Source organism: Pangasianodon hypophthalmus, chromosome 3, assembly GCF_027358585.1.
Source record: "Pangasianodon hypophthalmus isolate fPanHyp1 chromosome 3, fPanHyp1.pri, whole genome shotgun sequence".
Classification (NCBI taxonomy): Eukaryota; Metazoa; Chordata; class Actinopteri; order Siluriformes; family Pangasiidae; genus Pangasianodon; species Pangasianodon hypophthalmus.
In genome coordinates, this window is record NC_069712.1 from 33,014,260 (window position 1) to 33,036,311 (window position 22,052).

General features: G+C 38.5%; 1 protein-coding gene across 3 annotated transcripts in view; it reads left to right on the forward strand.

The window, feature by feature from the left end:
* Positions 1 to 21,178, forward strand: part of rock2a (rho-associated, coiled-coil containing protein kinase 2a) — a 49,485-nt gene extending 28,307 nt beyond the window's left edge. The window contains exons 8-32 of one of the 3 annotated variants that reach the window (XM_053232398.1): positions 1,710 to 1,801; positions 1,910 to 2,069; positions 2,202 to 2,256; positions 2,971 to 2,982; positions 3,075 to 3,203; positions 3,379 to 3,514; positions 3,601 to 3,692; positions 4,263 to 4,509; positions 5,281 to 5,387; positions 5,529 to 5,688; positions 5,995 to 6,155; positions 6,927 to 7,111; positions 7,261 to 7,330; positions 8,058 to 8,161; positions 8,264 to 8,450; positions 8,734 to 8,827; positions 8,951 to 9,045; positions 9,483 to 9,674; positions 10,177 to 10,345; positions 11,615 to 11,685; positions 11,783 to 11,871; positions 12,884 to 12,962; positions 13,182 to 13,443; positions 14,747 to 14,960; positions 15,389 to 18,266. In XM_053232398.1, the coding sequence (XP_053088373.1) occupies positions 1,710 to 1,801; positions 1,910 to 2,069; positions 2,202 to 2,256; positions 2,971 to 2,982; positions 3,075 to 3,203; positions 3,379 to 3,514; positions 3,601 to 3,692; positions 4,263 to 4,509; positions 5,281 to 5,387; positions 5,529 to 5,688; positions 5,995 to 6,155; positions 6,927 to 7,111; positions 7,261 to 7,330; positions 8,058 to 8,161; positions 8,264 to 8,450; positions 8,734 to 8,827; positions 8,951 to 9,045; positions 9,483 to 9,674; positions 10,177 to 10,345; positions 11,615 to 11,685; positions 11,783 to 11,871; positions 12,884 to 12,962; positions 13,182 to 13,443; positions 14,747 to 14,960; positions 15,389 to 15,662 (3,436 nt within the window). In that variant the 3' untranslated portion in view covers positions 15,663 to 18,266. The other 2 variants (XM_034302249.2, XM_053232399.1) reach the window with 2 other exon arrangements.
* Positions 21,179 to 22,052: the final 874 nt, after the last annotated feature.

Below are 22,052 nucleotides of genomic sequence, written 5' to 3' on the forward strand. Positions count from 1 at the left end.
CTCGGCCATTTAAGAACATTTAATTTCCAAGCTCTTGGGCTGCTTTCACAGTATGTTTTGGGTTGTTATCCATCTGTACTGTGAAGCGCTGTCCTATCAGTTTTGCAGCATTTGACTGAAAGTATAGCTCTGTACACTTCAGAATTCATCCTGCTACTTCTATCAACAGTCACATTATCAATAAACCCCAGTGACCCAGTTCCATTGGCAGCCAAACATGCCCATGCCATAACACTGCCTCCACATGTTTGACGGATGATGTGGTATGCTTTGGATCATGAGCCCTTCCTTTCCTTCTCCATACTTTTCTCTTCCCATCATTCTGGTACAAGTTAATCTTGCATCAGAACTGGTCAGGCTTTTTTTAGAGGTTTTTTAGCAAAGTCTAATCTGGCCTTTGTGTTCTTGAGTGTTACCAGCGGTTTGCATCTTGAGGTAAACCGTCTGTATTTACATTCATGATGGTGGCTCTTGATTGTAGACTTTGACAATGATAGGCCTACCTCCTCCAGAGTGTTCCTGACTTGGCTAGATGTTGTGAAGGGGTTGTTCTTCAATAAGAAAAGAATTCTGCAATCATCCACTTTAGTTGTTTTCTGTGGTCTCCCAGGCCTTTTGGTGTTGCTGAGCTCGCCAGTGCATTCCTTCTTTTTAAGAATGTACCAAATTGTTGATTTGGCCCTCCTAAAGTTTTTGCTATCTCTCTGATAGGTCTGTTTTGGTTTTTCAGCCTAATGATGGCCTCCTTCACTTGCATCAACACCTCTTTGGACGGCATATTGAGAGTTCCCATGAACAGCTACCAAATGCAAATTCAACACTTGGAATCAGCTCCAGACCTTTTATCTCCTTAATTTATCATGAAATAAGGAGGAAACAGGCCACAGCTGGCCATGAAACTGCTTATCAGTCAATTGTCCCATTACTTTTGAGCCTGTGAAAATGGAGGAACTCTGTAAAAAATGGCTGTAATTCCTAAACGGTTAATGCAATATTTTTGTTAAACCCCTTGAATTAAAGCTGAAAGTCTACGCTTCAGTCACATCTTGACTGCTTCATTTCAAATCCACTGTGGTGGTGTACAGAGGCAAAATTACCAAACTGTGTCACCGTCCCAATATTTATGGACCTGACTGTATCTCTGTATTCCTCTTACACCACAGCAATCTGTCAACGATTAAAATGTTTTTCATTTATTAAAGAATGACACGTCTTGCTTTTTATCTATTTATAGTTTGTTGTTGTCGTGTTACTGAGAAACTGCAGCGTAAACTCCTCTGTCCTGAAGATGTCGGAAAAGTTGCAGCTTCATCTCTGACTGTTAGAAAGCGCTGACACTTTAGACTCCTTCCATAAATGATAAATAAACATCTCCTTACAGAGAACTTATAACACCGTATTAATGGATAAAAAGTGTGGCGTGATTTTATTAATGAAAATGTGTAATTGTTGGTAAATTTCTGTGGTGTAAGAGGAATAAAACACTCAAGGATGTGCTGTTATAGGAAAACGATCAGCTTCAGGGTGATAACAGTCACTTGGCTTCATCACACCCCGCTGCCGTTGATTCATTTCCTAACAGAACCACACACAGTGTTTTGTTTCTTACTTATAAGTGAAACTTATAAGAAACTTATAGTGTGTGTTCCTTTGTACAAATCAGTAGGTTAGAGTAGTTGTGTGTAATTTATGTATGTGTGTTATTTTAGGGAGGTGCGTTTAGGGCGGAACGGCGTGGAAGAGATTAAGAGACACCCGTTCTTCAAAAATGACCAGTGGACCTTCGACACCATCAGAGACAGTGAGTCACTCATTACAGCAACCAAGCTGTGCGTTTACTGTACACACTACACAAATATTTAGCCTTTCCGTGTTACACTGAGGGCTTGTGTTGTCGTTCGTGGTGCAGCCGTGGCTCCCGTCGTACCCGAGCTGAGCAGCGATATCGATACGAGTAATTTCGATGACATTGAGGATGATAAGGGCGACGTGGAGACGTTCCCTACACCTAAAGCCTTCGTAGGGAACCAGCTGCCCTTCGTTGGATTCACGTATTTCAAAGAAGACCAGTAAGAGTTTATTTACGCTCCCTGTTTCTCTCTCTGTAATAGTCATAAATCATCTCTGAAATATATGACGTGTTTGGAACATATTGTGTGTGTGTGTGTGTCATTAATTCCTGTGTTTGTGTTGATTTACAGGTTGTTAAATGCTTTCAACAGTTCATCAGAACGTCCTGCTTCTATTAAAGGAGAGGTAACGCGCACACACACATACACACACACACATACATGGAGAGAGAGAGAGAAACAAACTTTACCAACAACATAAACTTGTGTGAATTGTGATCTATGATCTGACTGGTTGAGTTTTAAATGACTCGAATCATTTAAGTCCATTCGGTTAAACGATTCATTCACACTTGTTTTGTTTCACTAAGACACCGATATGATCAGGCTTCACTTTTGCACAAAACAAATGAAACAGACAACAAACAGCTTAATTTGTGTAAAAACTGCCAATAATCAGTGCCGTTTCTTGGAAAAAGAATTATTTTCACACCCAGTCAAAGACTCTTTGAACTGATCCACTGAAAAGATTCACTGACTGATAGAGGGGCGAATCTCAGTGACATGCTTGACATGTTTTAAAAAAGAACAGATAAATATCTAATGTAAATCTAATGTAATAAAGTAAATGGTCAATATGCATTATCGAGTTTAACCATTTAGCAGCGACTGAACGAAATGAACGACTCACTCAAGAACACTGAATCATTTGAAAAAGAATCGTATCCAGTACAGACTGCAGTTGAACCAAAAAACGGATCTATGTTTAATATAAGAAACAAAAGTCAGAAAACACACACACACACACACACACACGCTGTAAGATAACTGTGATGTGAATGTTCAGTGAGTTGTTGTGAGTTAACTTTTTTTTTTTTTTGTCTTTTGTTTTGTGTTGCAGGACAGTGTTATGGTGAGTATTTCATTAATAAACCACTGCTTTATTGTGGGATTGTATGTTCCTCACTGTGCTAATTGTGTGTGTGTGTGTGTGTGTGTGTTCAGCTCCAGAAGAAGATTCACTCATTAGAGGAGCAGCTGAATAATGAAATGCAGGCCAAAGACGAGCTCGAACACAAGTATAGGACGAGCAGCGCACGACTCGACAAGATCGCCAAAGAGCTCGAGGAAGAGGTGTGTGTGTGTGTGTGTGTGTGTGTGTGTGTGTGTGTGTGGAACAACTAGTTCTATGAAGATTCACTAGTGCGTTTTGCATTTTATAACTGAGCAATTGCTGCAGTTGTCGTAACTGTGTGTGTGTGTGTGTGTGTGTGTGTGTGTGTGTGTGTGTGTGTGTGTGTGTGTGTAGATGAGCAGTAGGAAAGCTTTGGAGTCGTCCCTCAGACAGCTGGAGAGAGAAAAAGCTCTGCTGCAGCACAAAAGCGTCGAGAGCCACAGAAAGGCCGAGAGTGAGGCGGATCGCAAGCGCTGCCTCGAAAACGAAGGTAAACACACACAGACACACACGCACACACACACATAGACACACACAGCTCCAGTAGCTCATACAATGTGTGTTGTGTGTTTGTAGTGAACAGTCTGAGGGATCAGCTGGAGGAGATGAAGAAGAGAAACCAAAATTCACACATTTCCAACGAGAAGAACATCCACCTGCAGAGACAGGTATACACACACACACACACACACACACACACACACACACTGCAGTCTTTTTGACTGAATATCGTTATTAGGCAAAATAGTTTCCATCATGTGTACACAATTTACAGAACTGATTTTAAGTAAGTATAAATAAATAAATAAAGATAGTACTGATAATTAAAAAGTTAACTTTTTTAATATGAAAATAACTTTAATGAACAGCTTGTAATAACTTTAATAAACATTAATAAGTTGTTTTTTGTAAAAATTACATTTAAAATTAAGAAATAAATTTATTTAAAAATAATAAATAATATAGAGTAATAGAATACAGTTGCAGAAAATTTTAAAGAATACAAATTAAAAATTAAATTGAATTAAAGATTAAGTATAAGAAAATTAAATAATAAAATAAACAATATGTTAAAAAATATATAAAAACTTTTAGTTATTTAATTACAAATTTTATCATTATTATTTATAGATTAATGAATGAATAAATACATTTTATAAGAAGTAAAAGAACAAAATATTATTGGAAACATTTTCATACTGTGTCCTGAACAGTAACCGTGTCGTTTGTCTCCTCAGCTGGACGAGGCGAACACGTTGTTGCGGGCGGAGTCGGATGCGGCGGCTCGTCTGCGTAAGTCGCAGGCGGAGGGCAGTAAACAGCTGCAGCAGCTGGAGGCACACGTGCGAGAGCTGCAGGATAAATGCTGCCTGCTGGAGAGCAGCAAACTGACGCTGGAGAAAGACTTCATCAGCCTGCAGGCGGCACTCGACACCGAGAAACGAGAACACACACAGCGCTCCGAGACCATCTCTGACCTGCAGGGTGAGACTCGAGCGGGCGTGTGTGTGTGTGTGTGTGTGTGTGTGTGTTAAATATTAATATTAGAACATATATACCATATTTTTAATGTGTTTTTCTGTAAAAACGTCTAAAATAATACACCATTATCGGAAACAACGATTAAACAGTGGGGGACATTTACTTTTGAATGGGTTGAATTTAAAATGAAATATATTCACATATTTAAAAAAAAAATCTAATTATAAAATAAATAATAAATAAGATGTTTTCAAATAAATAAAGAACAGAATAACTTGAATTTAAAAATATTTTTATTATTGATTTGATTTATTTATGTTTAAATGTATTTTTATTAAATCCAATATAAAGATATTTTAGAGGTAAGCAATTCAATTCGTTTCCTAGGAAGTATATTAGTAAATAATTTAAATAAGCATAATATTAAAGTTATAAATATAATAAATACATTTTTATTATAAAATTTTGAAACTAACAAGTATAAAAATAACATTTAAATTGTGTAAAACCGGAAAGAATTATACGTTTTATTAATTCAAAGTTAATGAAAGAACTTACAAACATATATATATATATATATATATATATATATATATATATATATATATATAAAAGATAAAATGGAAGATTTGATTAGACTTAATGTTTTTACAGAAGTGAATTAGTTTGGGATGGATGTGACTGTTGTAACACACGTTTGTCTCTGTTTCAGAGGTAAATGTTGAATAAAAAGCATCTCGTATTTGTTGTATTTTTACACTGTTTTCTCTCCAGCGCGTCTCTCGGGTCTGGAGGACGAGATGAAGCAGGCGAGACAGGCTCTGTCCAAAGCCGAGACTGAGAAGAGACAGCTGCAGGAGAAACTCACCGATTTGGAGAAGGTAACACACACACACACACACACACACACACACCTAACTGTATATCATAAACTAGCAGAAAGCGCTCCCTGTCTCTGCTCTCTGCATACTGCTCGACCCTAGTTCTTAAGCCCCGCCCCCTGCTGTCTGTGTGTCCAATAGGAGAAGAGCAATAAGGAGATTGACATGACGTACAAGCTGAAGGTTCTGCAGCAGAGTCTGGAGCAGGAGGAGGCGGCGCACAAAGCCACGAAGACCCGACTCGCCGACAAGAACAAGATCAGCGAGTCCATTGAGGGAGCGAAGTCCGAGGCGGTGAAGGGTACGAGGGGTTCACTTACTAAAGAGATCGTACGTTATGTGTACGAGGGCGGAGTGCATATATGAAGGGTACGAGGGGTTCACTTAGTAAAGAGATCGTGAACTACGATGTGTACGAGGACAGAGTGCGCATACGAAGAGCACAAGGGATTCACTTACTCAAGAAATAGTGTAGCTTCTATGCTGGATAAAGTGGTACAAAATGAGTGAGGGCCAGCATGCAGAGAACGGCTAGTGTGCTATAAATACTTTGTTTGTTTTAATATAATGTGTGTGTGTGTGTGTGTGTGTGTGTGTGCGCGCGCAGATCTGGAGCAGAAGCTGCAGGCCGAGCGTTCCTCTAAGCTGCAGGTGGAGAACCGGCTGCTCGAGCTGGAGAAACACAACTCCATGTTGGACTGCGATTACAAACAGGCGCTGCACAAACTCGATGAGCTGCGCAGACACAAGGACCAACTCACTGAGGAGGTGTGTGTGTGTGTGTATGTGTGTGTGTATGTGTGTGTGTATGTGTGTGTGTATGTGTGTGTGTGTGTGTGTGTGTGTGTGTGTATATGGAACAAAACTTTACCATAAAATGCAGGCAGATACATGTGTACCAATATTTATGACCAAAATGTATGCCTTTCTCAGTCATGTGCATGTGTTCAGATGTGATTGGCTGAGAACCTAAACTAATGAAATCAAAGACTTTTAGCTTGTAGCTAAGTGTGCATGCTAATCCTGCTGGACCCTTAAGGGTTCTTTGGTTTTCATTCTTGGGGAACCCTTCTGTGTAGAACCCTACGAGAGACGGGTTTCCTGTCAGAAATGGTTCTAAGTAGAACACTTTCAGGAGGCTAAGAACTCTTTTTTTTTTTTTTTTTTTTTTTTTTTTTTTTTTTATCCAAATGAAGAAAATATTTCACAGCTTGCTTCTCAAGAAACAAATCACTGACGCTGTTGCAAGACGTGCGATTTATGCTAACAAATAACTATTATCATTAGCATACAACTACATTAACTCAGGTCTAGCCAAAGTACTGAAACTTTTCAGATACATCTAAAAAGAACATTTTTCTTGGTTCTAGATAAAATGCTATGTAGTGTTCAGGTTAACACTCTTTTAACAGTAGCTTCAACATGAGTGTTTCTCAGAATATTTACACTGTTGACATATTCACATGGTTGTTAGCCAGTATTTTGAAATTAGCATGGTTTATACAGATGAGCAGTATTGACGAAGTTTGTGTGTCCCAGGTGAAGAACCTGTCTCTGAAGATCGAGCAGGAGGTCCAGAAGCGCAATCTGACCCAGAACGACCTGAAGGTACAGAACCAGCAGCTCAGCACCCTGAAGACATCAGAGAAGCAGCTCAAACAGGAGATAAATCACCTGCTGGACATCAAACGCAGCCTGGAGAAGCAGATCATGGAGCTCCGCAAGTACAGCCTCCCACAATGCACCACACTGCACTCTTTAACTTGTGGCTAATTACCAGAGTTAGCTAAAAATCTTAGACTGCGTTGCTGTGTTCACTTCATGTGGGATTTTACTGAGTGTGTGTGTGTGTGTGTGTGTGTGTGTGCGCCAGGGAGCGTCAGGATTCTGACGGACAGATGAAGGAGCTTCAGGATCAGCTGGAGGCGGAACAGTATTTCTCAGTAAGACTGTTCAGCTACATACACATGCAAAGCATCACAAAGAGAAAGAGTTTAAAAAAAACAGGAAGTTATAACCAAATAAGGACAACGGGAAATGAAAAGGGACAGATGAAATGTAGAGTGTGGAGAGCCATAGGGGTTAGAATTCAGGAAGTTATGACCAAATAAGGGGAAAGTGGGAAACAAGAAGAGTCTTATGAGGTGAAGAACAGGAAGTTGTGGCCAAATAAGGAAATTGGGAAATGGAAAGGGACAGATTGTTTGTAGAGGTAAAAAAAAAACAAAAAACAGGATGCTACAAGTAAATAAGGAAAATGGGAAACAAAAAAGATCAGATGAGGTGTAGAGTGTGGAGACATATTGGATAGAGAACAGGAAGCTGTGCCCAAATAAGGAAAGTGGGAAACAGAAAGGGTCAGATGGGATGTAGCGAGTAGAGAGCTCTAAGGTTTAGAGTACAGAAATCTATGCAGAAAACCGAGACCTACAAGGGTTAGAGGGGACAGGAAGATATGACCAAAACAGGAAAGTGGGGATTGAAGTGTGTCAGATGAGGTGTAGTGGGCGGACACCCATATGAGTTAGAGAACAGGAAGCTTTAACCATATAAGGAAAGTGGAAAATAAAAAGGGTCAATTAGAGTGTGGAGCAATAGGAGTTAGAGCAAAAGTGGGCGTTACTAGTGATTATATTGTGTGTGTGTGTGTGTGTGTGTGTGTGTGTGTAGACGCTGTACAAGACTCAGGTGAGGGAGTTAAAGGAGGAGTGTGAGGAGAGGAATAAGCTTTATAAAGAAATGCAGCAGAATCTGCAGGAGCTGCAGGAGGAGAGGTGAGCACTGTGTGTGTGTGTGTGTGTGTGTGTGTGTGTGTGTGTTCTGGAGATAAAGAATCTCAGGAAAGAGCTGTTAACTGCTCTGTGTGTGTGTATCAGGGACTCTCTGGCCGCTCAGTTGGAGATCACCCTGACGAAGGCCGACTCGGAGCAGCTGGCTCGCTCCATCGCTGAGGAGCAGTACTCTGATCTGGAGAAGGAGAAGATCATGAAGGAGCTGGAGATTAAGGAGATGATGGCCAGACACAGACAGGAACTCTCCGAGAAGGACACCACGATCAGCTCGGTCAGTCAGGCGGCCTGGGGACGGAGCACACAGGGGATCGGGAAAGTGGGAAACGAAAAGCGTCTGATGAGGTATAGAGTGTGGAGAGGCATAGGGTTTAGAGAACAGGAAGCTATGACCAAATAAGGAGAGTGGGAAGCGAAAAGGGTCCGAATGAGTGGACAGCCATAGGGGTTGGAGAAAAGGAGGCTGGCACGAAACATCAGAATTCTGATATGTAAGATTTCAGACATGAATTGATTATAGCGGTCTTTCTAACACTAAAACTCTGCCTCGCGTTTAGTTGGAGGAAGCTAACCGCATGCTAACGAGTGATGTAGCAAACCTGGCTAACGAGAAGGAAGAGCTGAACAACAAGCTGAAGGAAGCACTGGATGGTGAGAGCTCAGACTTTTTCATAAATCATTTTTTTAATAGTCTATTGAATACTATCTCAAATATATATTTATACACATGTTTCTTTATCCGTCTTATTCTTGTTGTGTCGAATGATTTTTCAGACTTGCAGAAGCTGAAAGACGACGAACAGTCCATCACACAGATGAAGCTCGCTTACGAGAAGCAGCTGCAGTCAGAGAGGACTCTCAAGACACAGGTAAAGTACGGCAAGCGCTGAGGGACACGCCAAACTCAAAAATCCTAACCATTTACACAGACGTGAACTAACATAGATAGCTATCTAGCTAACTAATGCAAACCTGCATACTGCAAGTCAAATACATCTCAGCTTTGATAAAACACACGTTTTTTAGAAATGATTAGCATTTTTTCTCAGAGAGTGAGCTAATATAGCTAACTAGCTAGATAGCAATCAAGTTGCGTAGCATTAAGTTACATATATTTTACATATATCTTACCTTGGATAAAAACACATCTAGGTTGTTTTTAAATGGCTACCTAGCAAACTAACTAGCTAGCGAGTTCTAACTATGGTAATTGTAACCATGGTGACAATGTTCTTGTGTAGTAAATTTATTAGTTTTTTTTAATAATGTAGATTATGATATGTGTCTGTTTTTTTTTTTTTATCAGGCTGTGAACAAGCTGGCTGAAATCATGAACAGGAAAGAAGTGCGTGGCAACGGAAGTCGCCGTGGAAACGACACGGATGTGAAGAGGAAGGAGAAAGAAAACAGGAAATTACAGCTGGAGCTACGATCCGAACGGGAGAAACTCAACAGCACCATCATCAAATATCAACGTGAAATCAATGAAATGCAGGCGGTACGGCTACAATGTCACGCTAACGGCTACCGCAGTGCCAGTACACGCAGTACAAACTAACCATTCACGCTCTCACGCTAGCCATTACAGACTGCTAATATAACCTAATGCTAATCAACAATTATAATACAACCTCCCACTGAGCATCAAATCATGCTAACCACCAAGCACCGCTAGTCACCACAGACTGCTAACATTACTGGGTTTTTATAGTTTTTTTAAATGTTTTTTTTTTTATTTTTTGTTAATTTAAGTTAAGTAAATTATTCTTTGAATTTATTTTTTAACCAAGTATGGGCTGCTTCAAAATTAGCTAGCTAGCTTTGTGCTCTCCCATTTTCTAAGTACTTTTTCTCAGGTTTTATTTAGCAACAGTCTATTTTACTAACCTCCCGGTTAACGTTCATATAAATGTTCTCATAAGTGTTTATAGTCTTTTATAGTGTAATAGTAATAAGATAATGTTAGCGATATCTTTTATGTTATTTTTTTTTCCTCTCAGCAACTAGCAGATGAGTCTGTGATGCGTGTGGAGCTGCAGATGGCTCTGGACAGTAAAGACAGCGATATCGAGCAGCTCCGAGGCCTCCTCAATTCCCTCAACGTGCACTCGCTCGACTCGGCCAGCATGAGCAGCGGCCCCGACTTCGAAACGGACGAATCGCTGCCAGGTTTCTTTCCAAATCATTTATTTATTTATTTATTTATTTATTTATTAACATCTTGTTTAACGATTTCCTTGTAACATTTAGGGGTGTAGTGTTGTATCTGTGCAGCGGTACACCCTGATATACAGCGTTTACTCCGTAAGAGCGTATTAAATACGTGAAAGCACTTTTTAAAAAATAAATAATATCATCCGCTTAATTCCTGAACATCTGTAATGTGGCATTTTAATCACCAATCACTATTCCATTCTTCATAAACAATACAGCTATCTTACAAATATTGATCATACTGTTAATTATTAATAGTATTAACACTAACACAACTATAAATACATATATAATCAGGCAATTATTTGATAATTACATTATTATTCCTAATACAGTTAGCTATAAATACTGTATCATACAAATATAGCTCATATTGTTAATTAGTAATAGTATTAATAATAATAATAATAATGTGTTAATAATAAATACTATATCTACAGCATAAATAGAGCACATAGTGATCATGGGTAATAGAATTAATACTATTACAGTAAATATTACATTTACCTCACAAGAGTAGTTCAATATTTAGATTATTTAGAAATAAAAGTATTAAAGTGATCCAGTTAAAAGTATTAAAGTAATATAGTTAAATTATAAATACGCTGCTATCAACTATACAACTGTACATCATACTGTTAATTAATATTAGTACTAAATACTATTTTATTAATTTTAATGTACTGATTTTAATCTACTATACAAGTATAAATCATACAATTAATTAATAATAGTATTAATACTAATAAAGTTTTTTTATTATAAATACTGTATTCTGTATGAGTATAAATTGTGTGATGCTTTCATAATAGTGTTAATACTATTAATATTAGTATATTTAACATATAACTATAGCTCATGTGACTCTTTAGTAATAGTATTAATACTAATACAGTTAATTACTAATATCGTATGTATTGTACAAGTAGATTTAATGTTATTTAGTAAGATTAATACTAGTACAATACTGTTGTATAAGTATAATGCATGCTGTTCTTTAGAAATAGTATTAATACGAATACAGTTTATTATAAATATTGTATCTGCTGTAGAAGTACACCACGTACAGTTCTTCAGTAATAATAGCATTAGTACCAATAGTAAATTATAAATATTTTATCTACTCTTCACCATACCTCTGACCTCGTTTCTGATTAAACTTCGCAGTTGTAAAATGTTGCGATGCTGATTTTATCGTGCGAATGTTTTCGTCCGTGTGCACAGAGACCAGGTTAGAGGGCTGGCTGTCTCTCCCCGTGAGGAACAACACCAAGCGCTTCGGCTGGGAGAGAAAAGTGAGCCGCGTTACAGTCACACTCTTCTGTTACGTTCTGTACCAAACGCTGTTAGGATCGAACCGACGATGTTGTGTTTGTGGTTTTTTTGCTGCAGTATGTCGTGGTGAGCAGCAAGAAGATCCTCTTCTACAACAGCGAGCAGGATAAAGAGCTCTCCAATCCCTACATGGTGCTGGATATAGAGTGAGTGCCGTCTCCATTACTACAGCTCACACACACACACACACACACAGCTATACTCACAGCGCCTAGAAATTTGAATTTACTGTATTTACTGCACATATACACGATATACACACAAACACTGCACAGACGTATAGCTCACGCTGCCAGTTAGTAAGAATGCTAAATCATACTCACATAAGTAGTAATTATACTGTATTCGCTGTGCAGTTACAGATCATACGATTAATCAGTAATACTCTGTAAATAATACTAATATTTACTGTGCAATTTATACTGTAGATTATAGAATTAATATGTTATGCTGTATCTATAGTGTAGCTCATATGGTTCGTTAGTAATAATAGAATCCATACTAATAGGGCTAATTGTAAATACTATACAAGTATCGTGCTAATAGCGTTAATACTAATACAGTTCATTCTAAATACTACAGCCTGTGTACAAGTATAGATCATACAGATCATCTTAAAAACTTAAAAAATACAGTTCATATGATCCTTAAGTAATAATAGCATTATTGTTAATACAGTTCATTAGAAATACTGCAGCCTCTGTACAAGTATGGATCATAACGTTACTTGGTAATAATATTAATACTAATAGTTAATTATAAAAACTACTGTATTAGTATAGCTCTTACAATCCTTTAGTAGTGTACAAATAGCATTAATACTAATGCAGTTCATAATAAATATATCTAAGTATAGCTCATGCAATCCGTCAGTAGTAATAGCATTAAGACTAATAATACAGTAAATTATATATACTGTATCTGCTGTACAAGTATAGATCATACTGTTATGTAATAGTATTAATAATAATAGTCAGTTATAAAAACTACTGTGTAAGAATATTCAGTATTTAACTAGTAATCCTAATAATCTACTTGGACAAATATAGCTCATTGAATTAATTAGTAATAATGTGAATAGTTTACTGTACAAAAAATCTGAGGTTTTGTCATGGTGTGTGCATTCTCTCACACTCTTCTTTCTCTCTCTTTCTTCAGCAAACTCTTCCACGTTCGTTCGGTCACCCAGACGGATGTGTACCGCGCAGACGCTAAAGAAATTCCTCGAATATTTCAGGTGGGATAAAAGATCCTGTTTACAACCTGAACGCCTGAACAACCTGAACTTTTCTCCTGATTAGCTTTCTTTGTTCTGGCTTACGTGTTCTTAACTAAGTAACATTCGTAGTTATTAGTGCTTCTGTGTAGAATTAAGACTTGAATTTCGTCGTTACGGCTCTGTCGGTGTCCTGCCTCGTTTCCTAAAGCTCCTCTCGCTCTCTTATCCTCGTCACAGATCCTGTACGCTAACGAGGGCGAGAGTAAGAAAGAGCAGGAAGTGGAGCCGCTGCCCATCGGAGAGAAATCCAGCTACATCTGCCACAAAGGGCACGAGTTCATCCCGACGCTCTACCACTTCCCCACTAACTGCGAGGCCTGCACCAAACCGCTGTGGAACATGTTCAAACCGCCTCCCGCCCTCGAGTGCCGCCGCTGCCACATCAAGTGCCACAAGGACCACATGGATAAGAAAGAGGAGGTGATCGCACCGTGTAGAGGTGGGAACCACGGCTCTAAGGCCAGTGTACACCGTTTATACACGAGATACACGAGCTGATCCATCTTTATTTCTGCTAAATTAACAAGCCAGCTAGGACAGTTTTCAAAAGACAGAAAACAACAGCAACAACAATGCTTTAAAAGCTTGATACAGTAGCTGGAATGTTTACCGTAAACCCCAGTTTTATATTGGACAGTTAGATTTCTGTCTTAAATTTCTTTTGAATTAAATTTCTAAAATAATCAAACTTTGATATTCTAACTTCAGAGAAGACGAAGAACAAACTATATCCTTGTATTTCAAAATCTACTTTGTTCAGTCCTGTTAAAGGGGAATGTTTTAGAAATGCTGATTACTTTTAATTTAATGTAAGAGGAATTATTATAGAATCATAAAAAAAAACATGTCATGAGAGTGTAAGACTAATTTCCAATGGGTTTAACTCCTTTTTTTTTTAAAGGCTGAAACGCATAGTAATGGTGTATAATATTTCAGAAAAACAAATTACTGGTGTTTTAAGTTCATTATTCAATAACAGATCATCAGAGAGATGTATGAAGTGGAGTAGGCGAATATGGTGATAACATCATAGCCCGATACTCAAAGACATTTTTATGATACACGATATGTATCATGATACTGAGATCTTAAAATTATAAGATTCGGATTATTACTGTTTAAACATGTCACGTCATTTCCGTCAGAGCTGGGCGAAAAATATCGTATCATGGTGCGTTTAAAAATATAAACAACTCAGTTAGTACGTTTGTTTACTGTCTACAAAAATAAATTAATACATGAAAAATATAAAATCCTCTAAAAACCTTACAAAACTTTACCATCTAAATAGCTCCTTTCAATCAGGGTTTATATCTATTATTAAAAAAAAGCATTAAATGTTATAAAAAGTTCCGTGATATCAGTGATATCTCAGAAAAGGATCATTTATCATGATATAGATGTTATATCATCATATCAGACAGCCCTAGTGAGTAACTGTTAAAGTCTTCAAATCTGAAAGTTACTTCTAACTTATAAGGAGTAATGTCTTAGCTACTGTAAACATTTTTCCTACATATTTACCTCAATTAAATAACTGGTGATAGTCTTCCTTTGGCAGATGTTAATTTGGGCGCGAGTATCACTAACATTGAGCAAACAAACTGTCGATACAATTAACAATTCATTTCTCAGATATCTCAGAGGTACAAGCAGGATTTCCACATTTTAGTCGAGCATCGTTCAGCCGTCGTAGTTTCACAGCGACGTTTTTCAGACGTGAACTCGTTTCGTCTCTCCAGTGAACTATGACGTGTCCACGGCGAAGAACCTGCTGCTGTTGGCGTCGTCTCAGGAGGAGCAGCAGAAGTGGGTCAGCAGGCTCGTTAAGAAGATCCCTAAAAAGCCTCCGGGCCCCGACTGGAGCCACCGCTCGTCCCCTCGCGTCCCCACTAAAGTCCAGGCCAGCCAGTCGATGAGGAGAACCAGCCGCCAGCTACAGGCCGGGAAAACCAGGTGAGCAAACGCACCCGAATTTACTCTGTCCAATGTTGTGTCACACTGACCTGGATCATGTGTAACATTTCTCATAACCTCAGTTCACTGCTGAAATTATGAAAAGATGCACCCACATAAACCCTCCTCTCGCTTAGTTCTACTCGTGATCCTCCTGACATTTTTTCTTCTAATCTCTTTATGACAAGTAAAGTGACACTTTCTTTGCAAATGTTAGCATGGCTAGTAAAAGCTAGTGAGCACCATTAGCATTATCTCACTTCATGCTAACCAACATCATCTAGTTTTAATTAGTGTGAAATTACTATAGTCATGATTTGCCAGATGAATAACCCTTTTAAACGTGACTCTAAATGGATGTTAAGGTTTTATTTTTTTTTTTTAATGTGGTCCTGGTCACGTAGTGCAACTCTGTATGACACACACAGGACTGTGCAAAACTGCGCGGAGCCCACAGCGCCCCCTCCAGGCAGGGAGAAATTCATCCACCACAAGGGTCATGAGTTTTTGCCCATTTTCTACCACTTCCCAACCACGTGTGAAGCCTGCGCTAAGCCCCTGTGGAACATGATCAAGCCTCCCTTGGCGCTGGAGTGCAAACGGTGCCAGATCAAGTGCCACAAAGACCACATGGACAGGAAAGAGGAGGTTCTCACGCCGTGTAACCCTGCCAGATTCAACCCCCAGTTCGCCGCCGGGTGACAGTTAGCTGGGCGGGGAGTTAATGTTTCTTTATAGCGAGCGCTAACAATCGGAAATGAACTGGAGCTCAAGTGGTCTCGGTTTTGCGGTTTCATACAAAGCATTTTAAAAACTACAAAAAGTTACGGCTCGATTTAAAAATGATGTATTGTTTTGGCTCCAGTTCATTTTTCTGACTTTCCCACTGCTGAAACAGCTTCTTAAAGGAGAAGTCGTCATCCATGGCATGCCTTTTGCCACTAACAAACCTTTCTATTCAATCCAGTATCCATAATGACACCTACATGCTTGGGGCTAAAGCATAGTTGCTAGCTAGAACCTTATTTGAAGGCTGTGACACACAAATCCTAATAAAGTATTACTCCTAATTAAGTGTAATATTTTTGATAAGTCTTACTAGATTTAATTTTGATGATCCCGTACAGCCTTCAAATGACGTTTATTTAGCAGTAAGACTCATAGCATTGCTGGGTTTAGCATTTAACTAGATTCTTGTCTGCAAGTCTACAGAGGACTTGGAAAAAAACCCAATGCTGTTGCTCCCTTTTATGGTTCTGGTTAGTAAACCATTGGGACAATCATTATCATATTATCTAAATTTAGAAAGCTATTGTGGATTTTGTTCACTTTCCCGTACTCTCACATGTCGCCAGTACTTGGCAATGGTTTATTCCTGTGTACTTCAGTGCTCCAGTTGAACACTCTCTTTGAAATTTAAACTCAACACTCACACACTTCCTCCTCTCTTTAAGGTTTCTAGATGTTGGCCATCAGGACAGCTGTTACCCCTACTGAGGAAATTAAATGGTCCACGTTATTATCTAAATGTTGAGTTGCCTATACCATTAGGGATTTTAAAGGGGGTTAGGTTTCTAAAGGGTCTTCCTACATTTCAGGACACAAAATCTTCAAATTCATATTGTTCAGCAGTACATAGCTGGCAGGTGATGGTTAATTACATTTCAGAAAACCTTGGACTGAACCATCAGAGATTCTGAGGGGGGGAGGGTGATCCCTCGCTGTAGGCTAAAGCTCAGCCCTCTTCCTCCCTTTCAGGCTTCTGGATGTGGGTCTTGAGGACTGGCATTGGGCTTTGGATGAGGTCCATGATGATGATGATGATGATGATGATGATATTGAGAATGAATTTAATGTGTAAAGGAGCATGCAGGGTTCGAATCATGGTAACTCCTGAGTGGATGATTGCGAGTGTGGGTTTGAAGTGGGTGTTAATGACAGCTGCTGCTCGGCAGGAGACGGAGAACTCGGTCCGTTCCAAACATCCTCTCTTTCACTTTCACGTTAAATTGGACGAGACGCACTCCATTCACACTTTCACTGTCCATTTCATTTCCAGTTCTGGTACTAACGAAAGAGAGAATGTTTACCATTTGGTGTTTCGGCTTGTCTTTCTCGCCGCCTGCTTTTTGACCTCTGACCTTCTAACCTTTTCACCCCAGCCCACCCAGGTCAGGATCTCCAACTAGACGAAGAGAGGACTCCAAGAGCCATCTGAACAAATGACTCACTTGTTTTTGGTGTTTTTTTTTTCCTTTTTACTTGAATTATTTTTTTTTGGCAAACTTTTTATTTATCAAATTACAAACCCATGTTTATGGCTAACTAAATAACATTCCCTATATTGTTTAAAAAAAAAAGTGTTGTATTGAAGCAGCATCATTATTCATTTTACTAGTTCTGTTATCTCATGCAATAAAAGTTTGCAAAATGGAGTGTTTTACGTTTGCGTGATGAGTGCATGCACGGCGTGGTGTGTTGTGTCGTCATCTGCAGGCATGTGCCGATATTAAACCTTTATTGCTAATTGTTAAAATTTTATGCTAAATTATTACTCACTCAGGTGTGAGTTCTTTTTTGAACTGTGGAATGTCTGTCACTTATTTTTACGAAGGACACTTAGCTATATTTTGCCCAATATAACGTACATTAAAAGTTTATGAAACATAAAAACAGTGTTTTACTTTGTTTGCTACAGAAATGCAATTTGCTTCAGGCTCGTTGTCTGGTGGCATGCTAGGCTAACATTAATTAGCAAGCTGTGGGCATTCCTGGCTAGCTTTATTTAGAGTATTTTCTGTATTTCTTAAATTCTTATCCAGATTCCTTGCTGTAAAGCTTTTTGTGCTAAACATTTACATTCCAAATATATTTATTTTCCTGGACTTGCCTTATTTGCTTATGATGCTAATTTGCTGCCTTTATGTAATGAGCAGTTTTGGTTCAACTCCTATCTTAGCTTCCATAGCTATAAGATTTTCAGTTTTATTTCAGCTCTGTGCTAACCCTAGCGTGTTTCCCCACACTGTCACAAACACCCGGAGTACCGCCTACTGTAGAAATGCTAAAAATGGGCAAAGTAACATGTTACAATTGGGCTAATGCAAAAAAAATTAACCTGTACATTACATTATGTAAGTATCAGGAGTGGCGAAAGGCTCAAAAATGATCTTTTGTTTAAGATCAGTATGTTTAATATCATTCTTATTGGCACATGCCTGAGGACGTGTTTGTTGGATATTATGGGATAAAATTAAAATGCGGTGAGAATAACTCTCTCTCTTTGTCTTTCTTTCCTCCCCTTCCTCTCTTTAGCTAACCTCACTTTGGGAATGTGGTGTAACTTCATGCTGAGGTTGGGCTCTCCTGCTTTCACACCAAGAACTTAACGTTTTTATAATGTTTCATCAATCCAAACTAGCAAGAAAACGTTACGTTACCGGTTTTGAGCGTTGCCGTGTAGGGACGTCTCCGAGGTTTTCCAGGACCTTAAAAAAAATCCAGAGAGAGAACTGTGAGAAGATGAGTTTCTCCAAATCTTGGATCTTCACCTTAAGCTCCAGAACTTTTTTCTTCACAAAACCAGAATGCAAAGCACTCAGATGGACTGAAGCACCAAAGGGACACACTACAAGATTGTGGAGGAATCTGGGATGTCAAGTTGTTCTTGGGAAGAAAAAAAAAAAGCAATCCCCCCCCCCCCGTCCTGGAGATAGGTGTGTGCTGATACTACATCATGATAATTGCCCAAACTTTTATCACGGTTTTACGATATCATCACAATGCATCAGAGAAGGACTGATAATCTGGTAGCTTTTCAAAGGTACCCATCACAAAAAAAGAACCATGACAGGCCTTGAGATAGCTACACTCTTACACAAATGTAGGACCCTTAAGGGTTATTTTGTTGTCTTTCTCTAAAGGGGTTTCAAGTAGAACCTTTTTGGCAAGCAATGAAACATTAATTGTCTAAAAATAAGGACCTTTAGAAGACTTTCGTAGGCACCTGTCTATTGGGGCAGCATTTTATCTGACAAGGAACCTCAGCAGGCACTCATAGCTACACTCTTGAAAACTTATAACCCTTAAGGGTTCTTTCTTTGTCTCTCTGGAAAAACAGTATTTTACTGTTAGAAGGGATTCCAAGTAGAACCTATTTAGCAAGTGGAGAATCTTTAAATACAGAAAATAAGGACCTTTTAGGGGATTTTCAATGGTAACCATCTCATGGGGCAACAGTGTGACAGTTAAGGAACCCTGGCATCCACTCTAAGAAACCTTAGGACTCTTAAGGGTTCTTTGGATGTTCCTCTGGGAAAAGTATTTCTCCATCAGAAGGGGTTCCAAGCAGAACCTTTAAAGCAAGTTAAGAAGCCTTAATTACTGAGAATTACTTAATTACTGAGCTTTAGGGGACTTTCAAAGGTAACCATCTCATGGGGCAACGCTGTGACAGACGAGGAACCCTGGCAGACACTCATAACTACACTCTTATAAACTTCAGTTAATTCACTATCAATCGCTACATTCTTAGAAAATGCAGAACCCTTAAGGGTTCTTAGATTTGGCCAAAGTAATATCTTGAACATTTGTGAATTCTGCCCAGATTCTCTTAAATGGAATGCCATATTTATAACAGTATTGATCAATATCGTGATGTATCGTATAACCAGTTCGGCACATGCCTAATTTCATCCACATTTTATATTAAGCTCTACTGACAAGCTTTTTACATCAGATTCCAAGATGGACGAGTCCAGTCCGTGCTTCATGGTCGCCATAACTGTTTCCAGGACTGTGGTAGTTGGTACTTTAACACTACGTTATCAGATAGAGAACCACCCTACACACACATGAACATACACCTGTGTAGAAAGGCACAGCCTGTTTCATGCTAATCGAATAGTGTGGTTTCTCTGTATTTCACTATGACCGTGCCTTACAGTGTAAACCGCACCCGCTCTTAACGGAGGGTTAAGTACCTAAACCTGTTCTTAGGGCAGAATGTTATGACTGGTTAAGCTGAACAGGATTCTGACAACAGTGTCCGAAAAGACGCATTGCTAGCTACAGCGGATTCTCCAAAGCGTTAAAAAAAAGTCCAAAATCCCAGATGTTGTCTTTTTGATTTGTTTTAAAAAATAATTTAAAAAAAAGCAAGTTATGATAACATTTTCTCTTATTATGAGAGTCAGAAAACTAGCTGCATTACTAGATAATTATAACCAACTATAATAATAGCTATATAATAGCTAGCTATATAACAAACATGACTTGGTTGTTTGGTTTGCTAGTTTTGATTTATCGCTAACTGTGATCATTTCAAGCTAGCTAATTCGACTAATTTGTGCTCAATTTGTTGTTTCGAGTTTGCAGTTTAATACATTTCTGGCCACAGTTTTTTTTTTATTATTATAAGTAGGCATAGATCAATCTCAATTTGAATAGACCAAAAAAAAAACATTTGAATATGTAGAAAATATACATCACATCCCCATGCTAACGCTTTAGTTAAAAATGTCAATCCATAGACACACGTTAATAATGGAGACTAGCTGTAAAAGCTGCTTCACAGATTTAATTCATTCGAGCAATCGCAATAACTAAGCAAATTTTGTAATCATTACGAGACATTTAATATTTCTAATTATGTTCTAATCTTGGTTTATGTAATCTTGCTTCTGAGCAGGTTTGAACTCAGAGTCGTTTTCCAACAACAGCTTCAATGAATCGAGAAATCCAGAATTATATCAATTCGACAATCCAGCTGATTCAGTAATCTAGGTGCGAAGAACGAGTTCCTGTTGTAGCTAGGATCTCAAGCTCTGCCTCCTGTCTGTTATTTTGATCATCATACTTAACCAATCAAGTCCTTTCTGCCCTGAGAAGAGGTTTGTGTGAGTGAAACTCCCCCACGAGCACTTAACGCACTCCCCCGTGAATGTAAAGCCCAGATGGTTGACCGTTTTCATATCTGCGTGAAAAAGAAGTACCTTTATTTTTATCCTGGGAGGAAAATTATTTTTATTCTAAAAGTGTGCTTACTTTATCTGGGATTAGAATTAAACCCATAATTTCATACAAGAAATTCTGAAATCTATCGCACATCCATGTCTGTTCACCTCTGACTATTTTGTGGTTTGAAGTGATCCGAGTATTTTTCTATAGAGTTCAGCCGAGTGTGTGTGTGTGTGTGTGTGTGTGTGTGTGTGTGTGTGTGAATGAAGCTGCGAGTGCCGTGAATGTGTTACTCATACTGTACTTTCTACAGAGCTCCTAATGGTAAGGCACGATTATCTATAAATCTGCACCGTCTATCGGACATGCCATCCTAGAGTCACGTGCTTTATTTATACTGGCCTGAGCACTTTTCATGTTAAAGCGCTGCGTCCAGGTCTGCATGTTTTATAAACGCTGTATCGTTTGACAATAGAACGAAACCTGTATGTAGCCTCTGTGGTTTGAAGAACCTGTATAACATTTGCTTATTTTTGTAAACAATAAAAAAGTAATCTATATAGCTGTGAATGTAGTTAAGGAAGTAAAGTTTTAATATAAAAAACCCACGTCTTTTCATTTTATTTCTCCAAATATACTGAGATATTGTTTGTTTATTTTCTATAACAAGTGTCCTGAAGTGCTTTATTCCCCTTACACCATAGCAGTTTGCCAACAGTTACAGTTTTATTTCTTAAAGACGGACATATCATTATCAGTTTACATTTAAGGTTGTGCAATACAAGTTCTTGTTCTTGCTTACATTAAAGCAGCTACAAGCAGCTGTTCTCTCACCCTTTTTTTTGAGTTCTGAGTTCCTCGACTTTTTTGCGCATATTTGTGCTTTGTCTGAGGTAAAGCTGTAACTTTCCCGACGTCTTCAGGACAGAGGAGTTTACGCTCGGCAGTTTCTCAGGAATGTGACAAGCCATGTTTTTTTTTTTTGTCTTTGACTGCAAGAGAGAGAAAAAAGAGAATCTGGTGAGGGACTGAGTGTTATAACGTAAGTGAGAACAGGAACTATTTTGTTTCACAGATGTTCCACAACAGTAAATGCAACTACAAATGTATAAATATATGACGTGTCATTCTTTA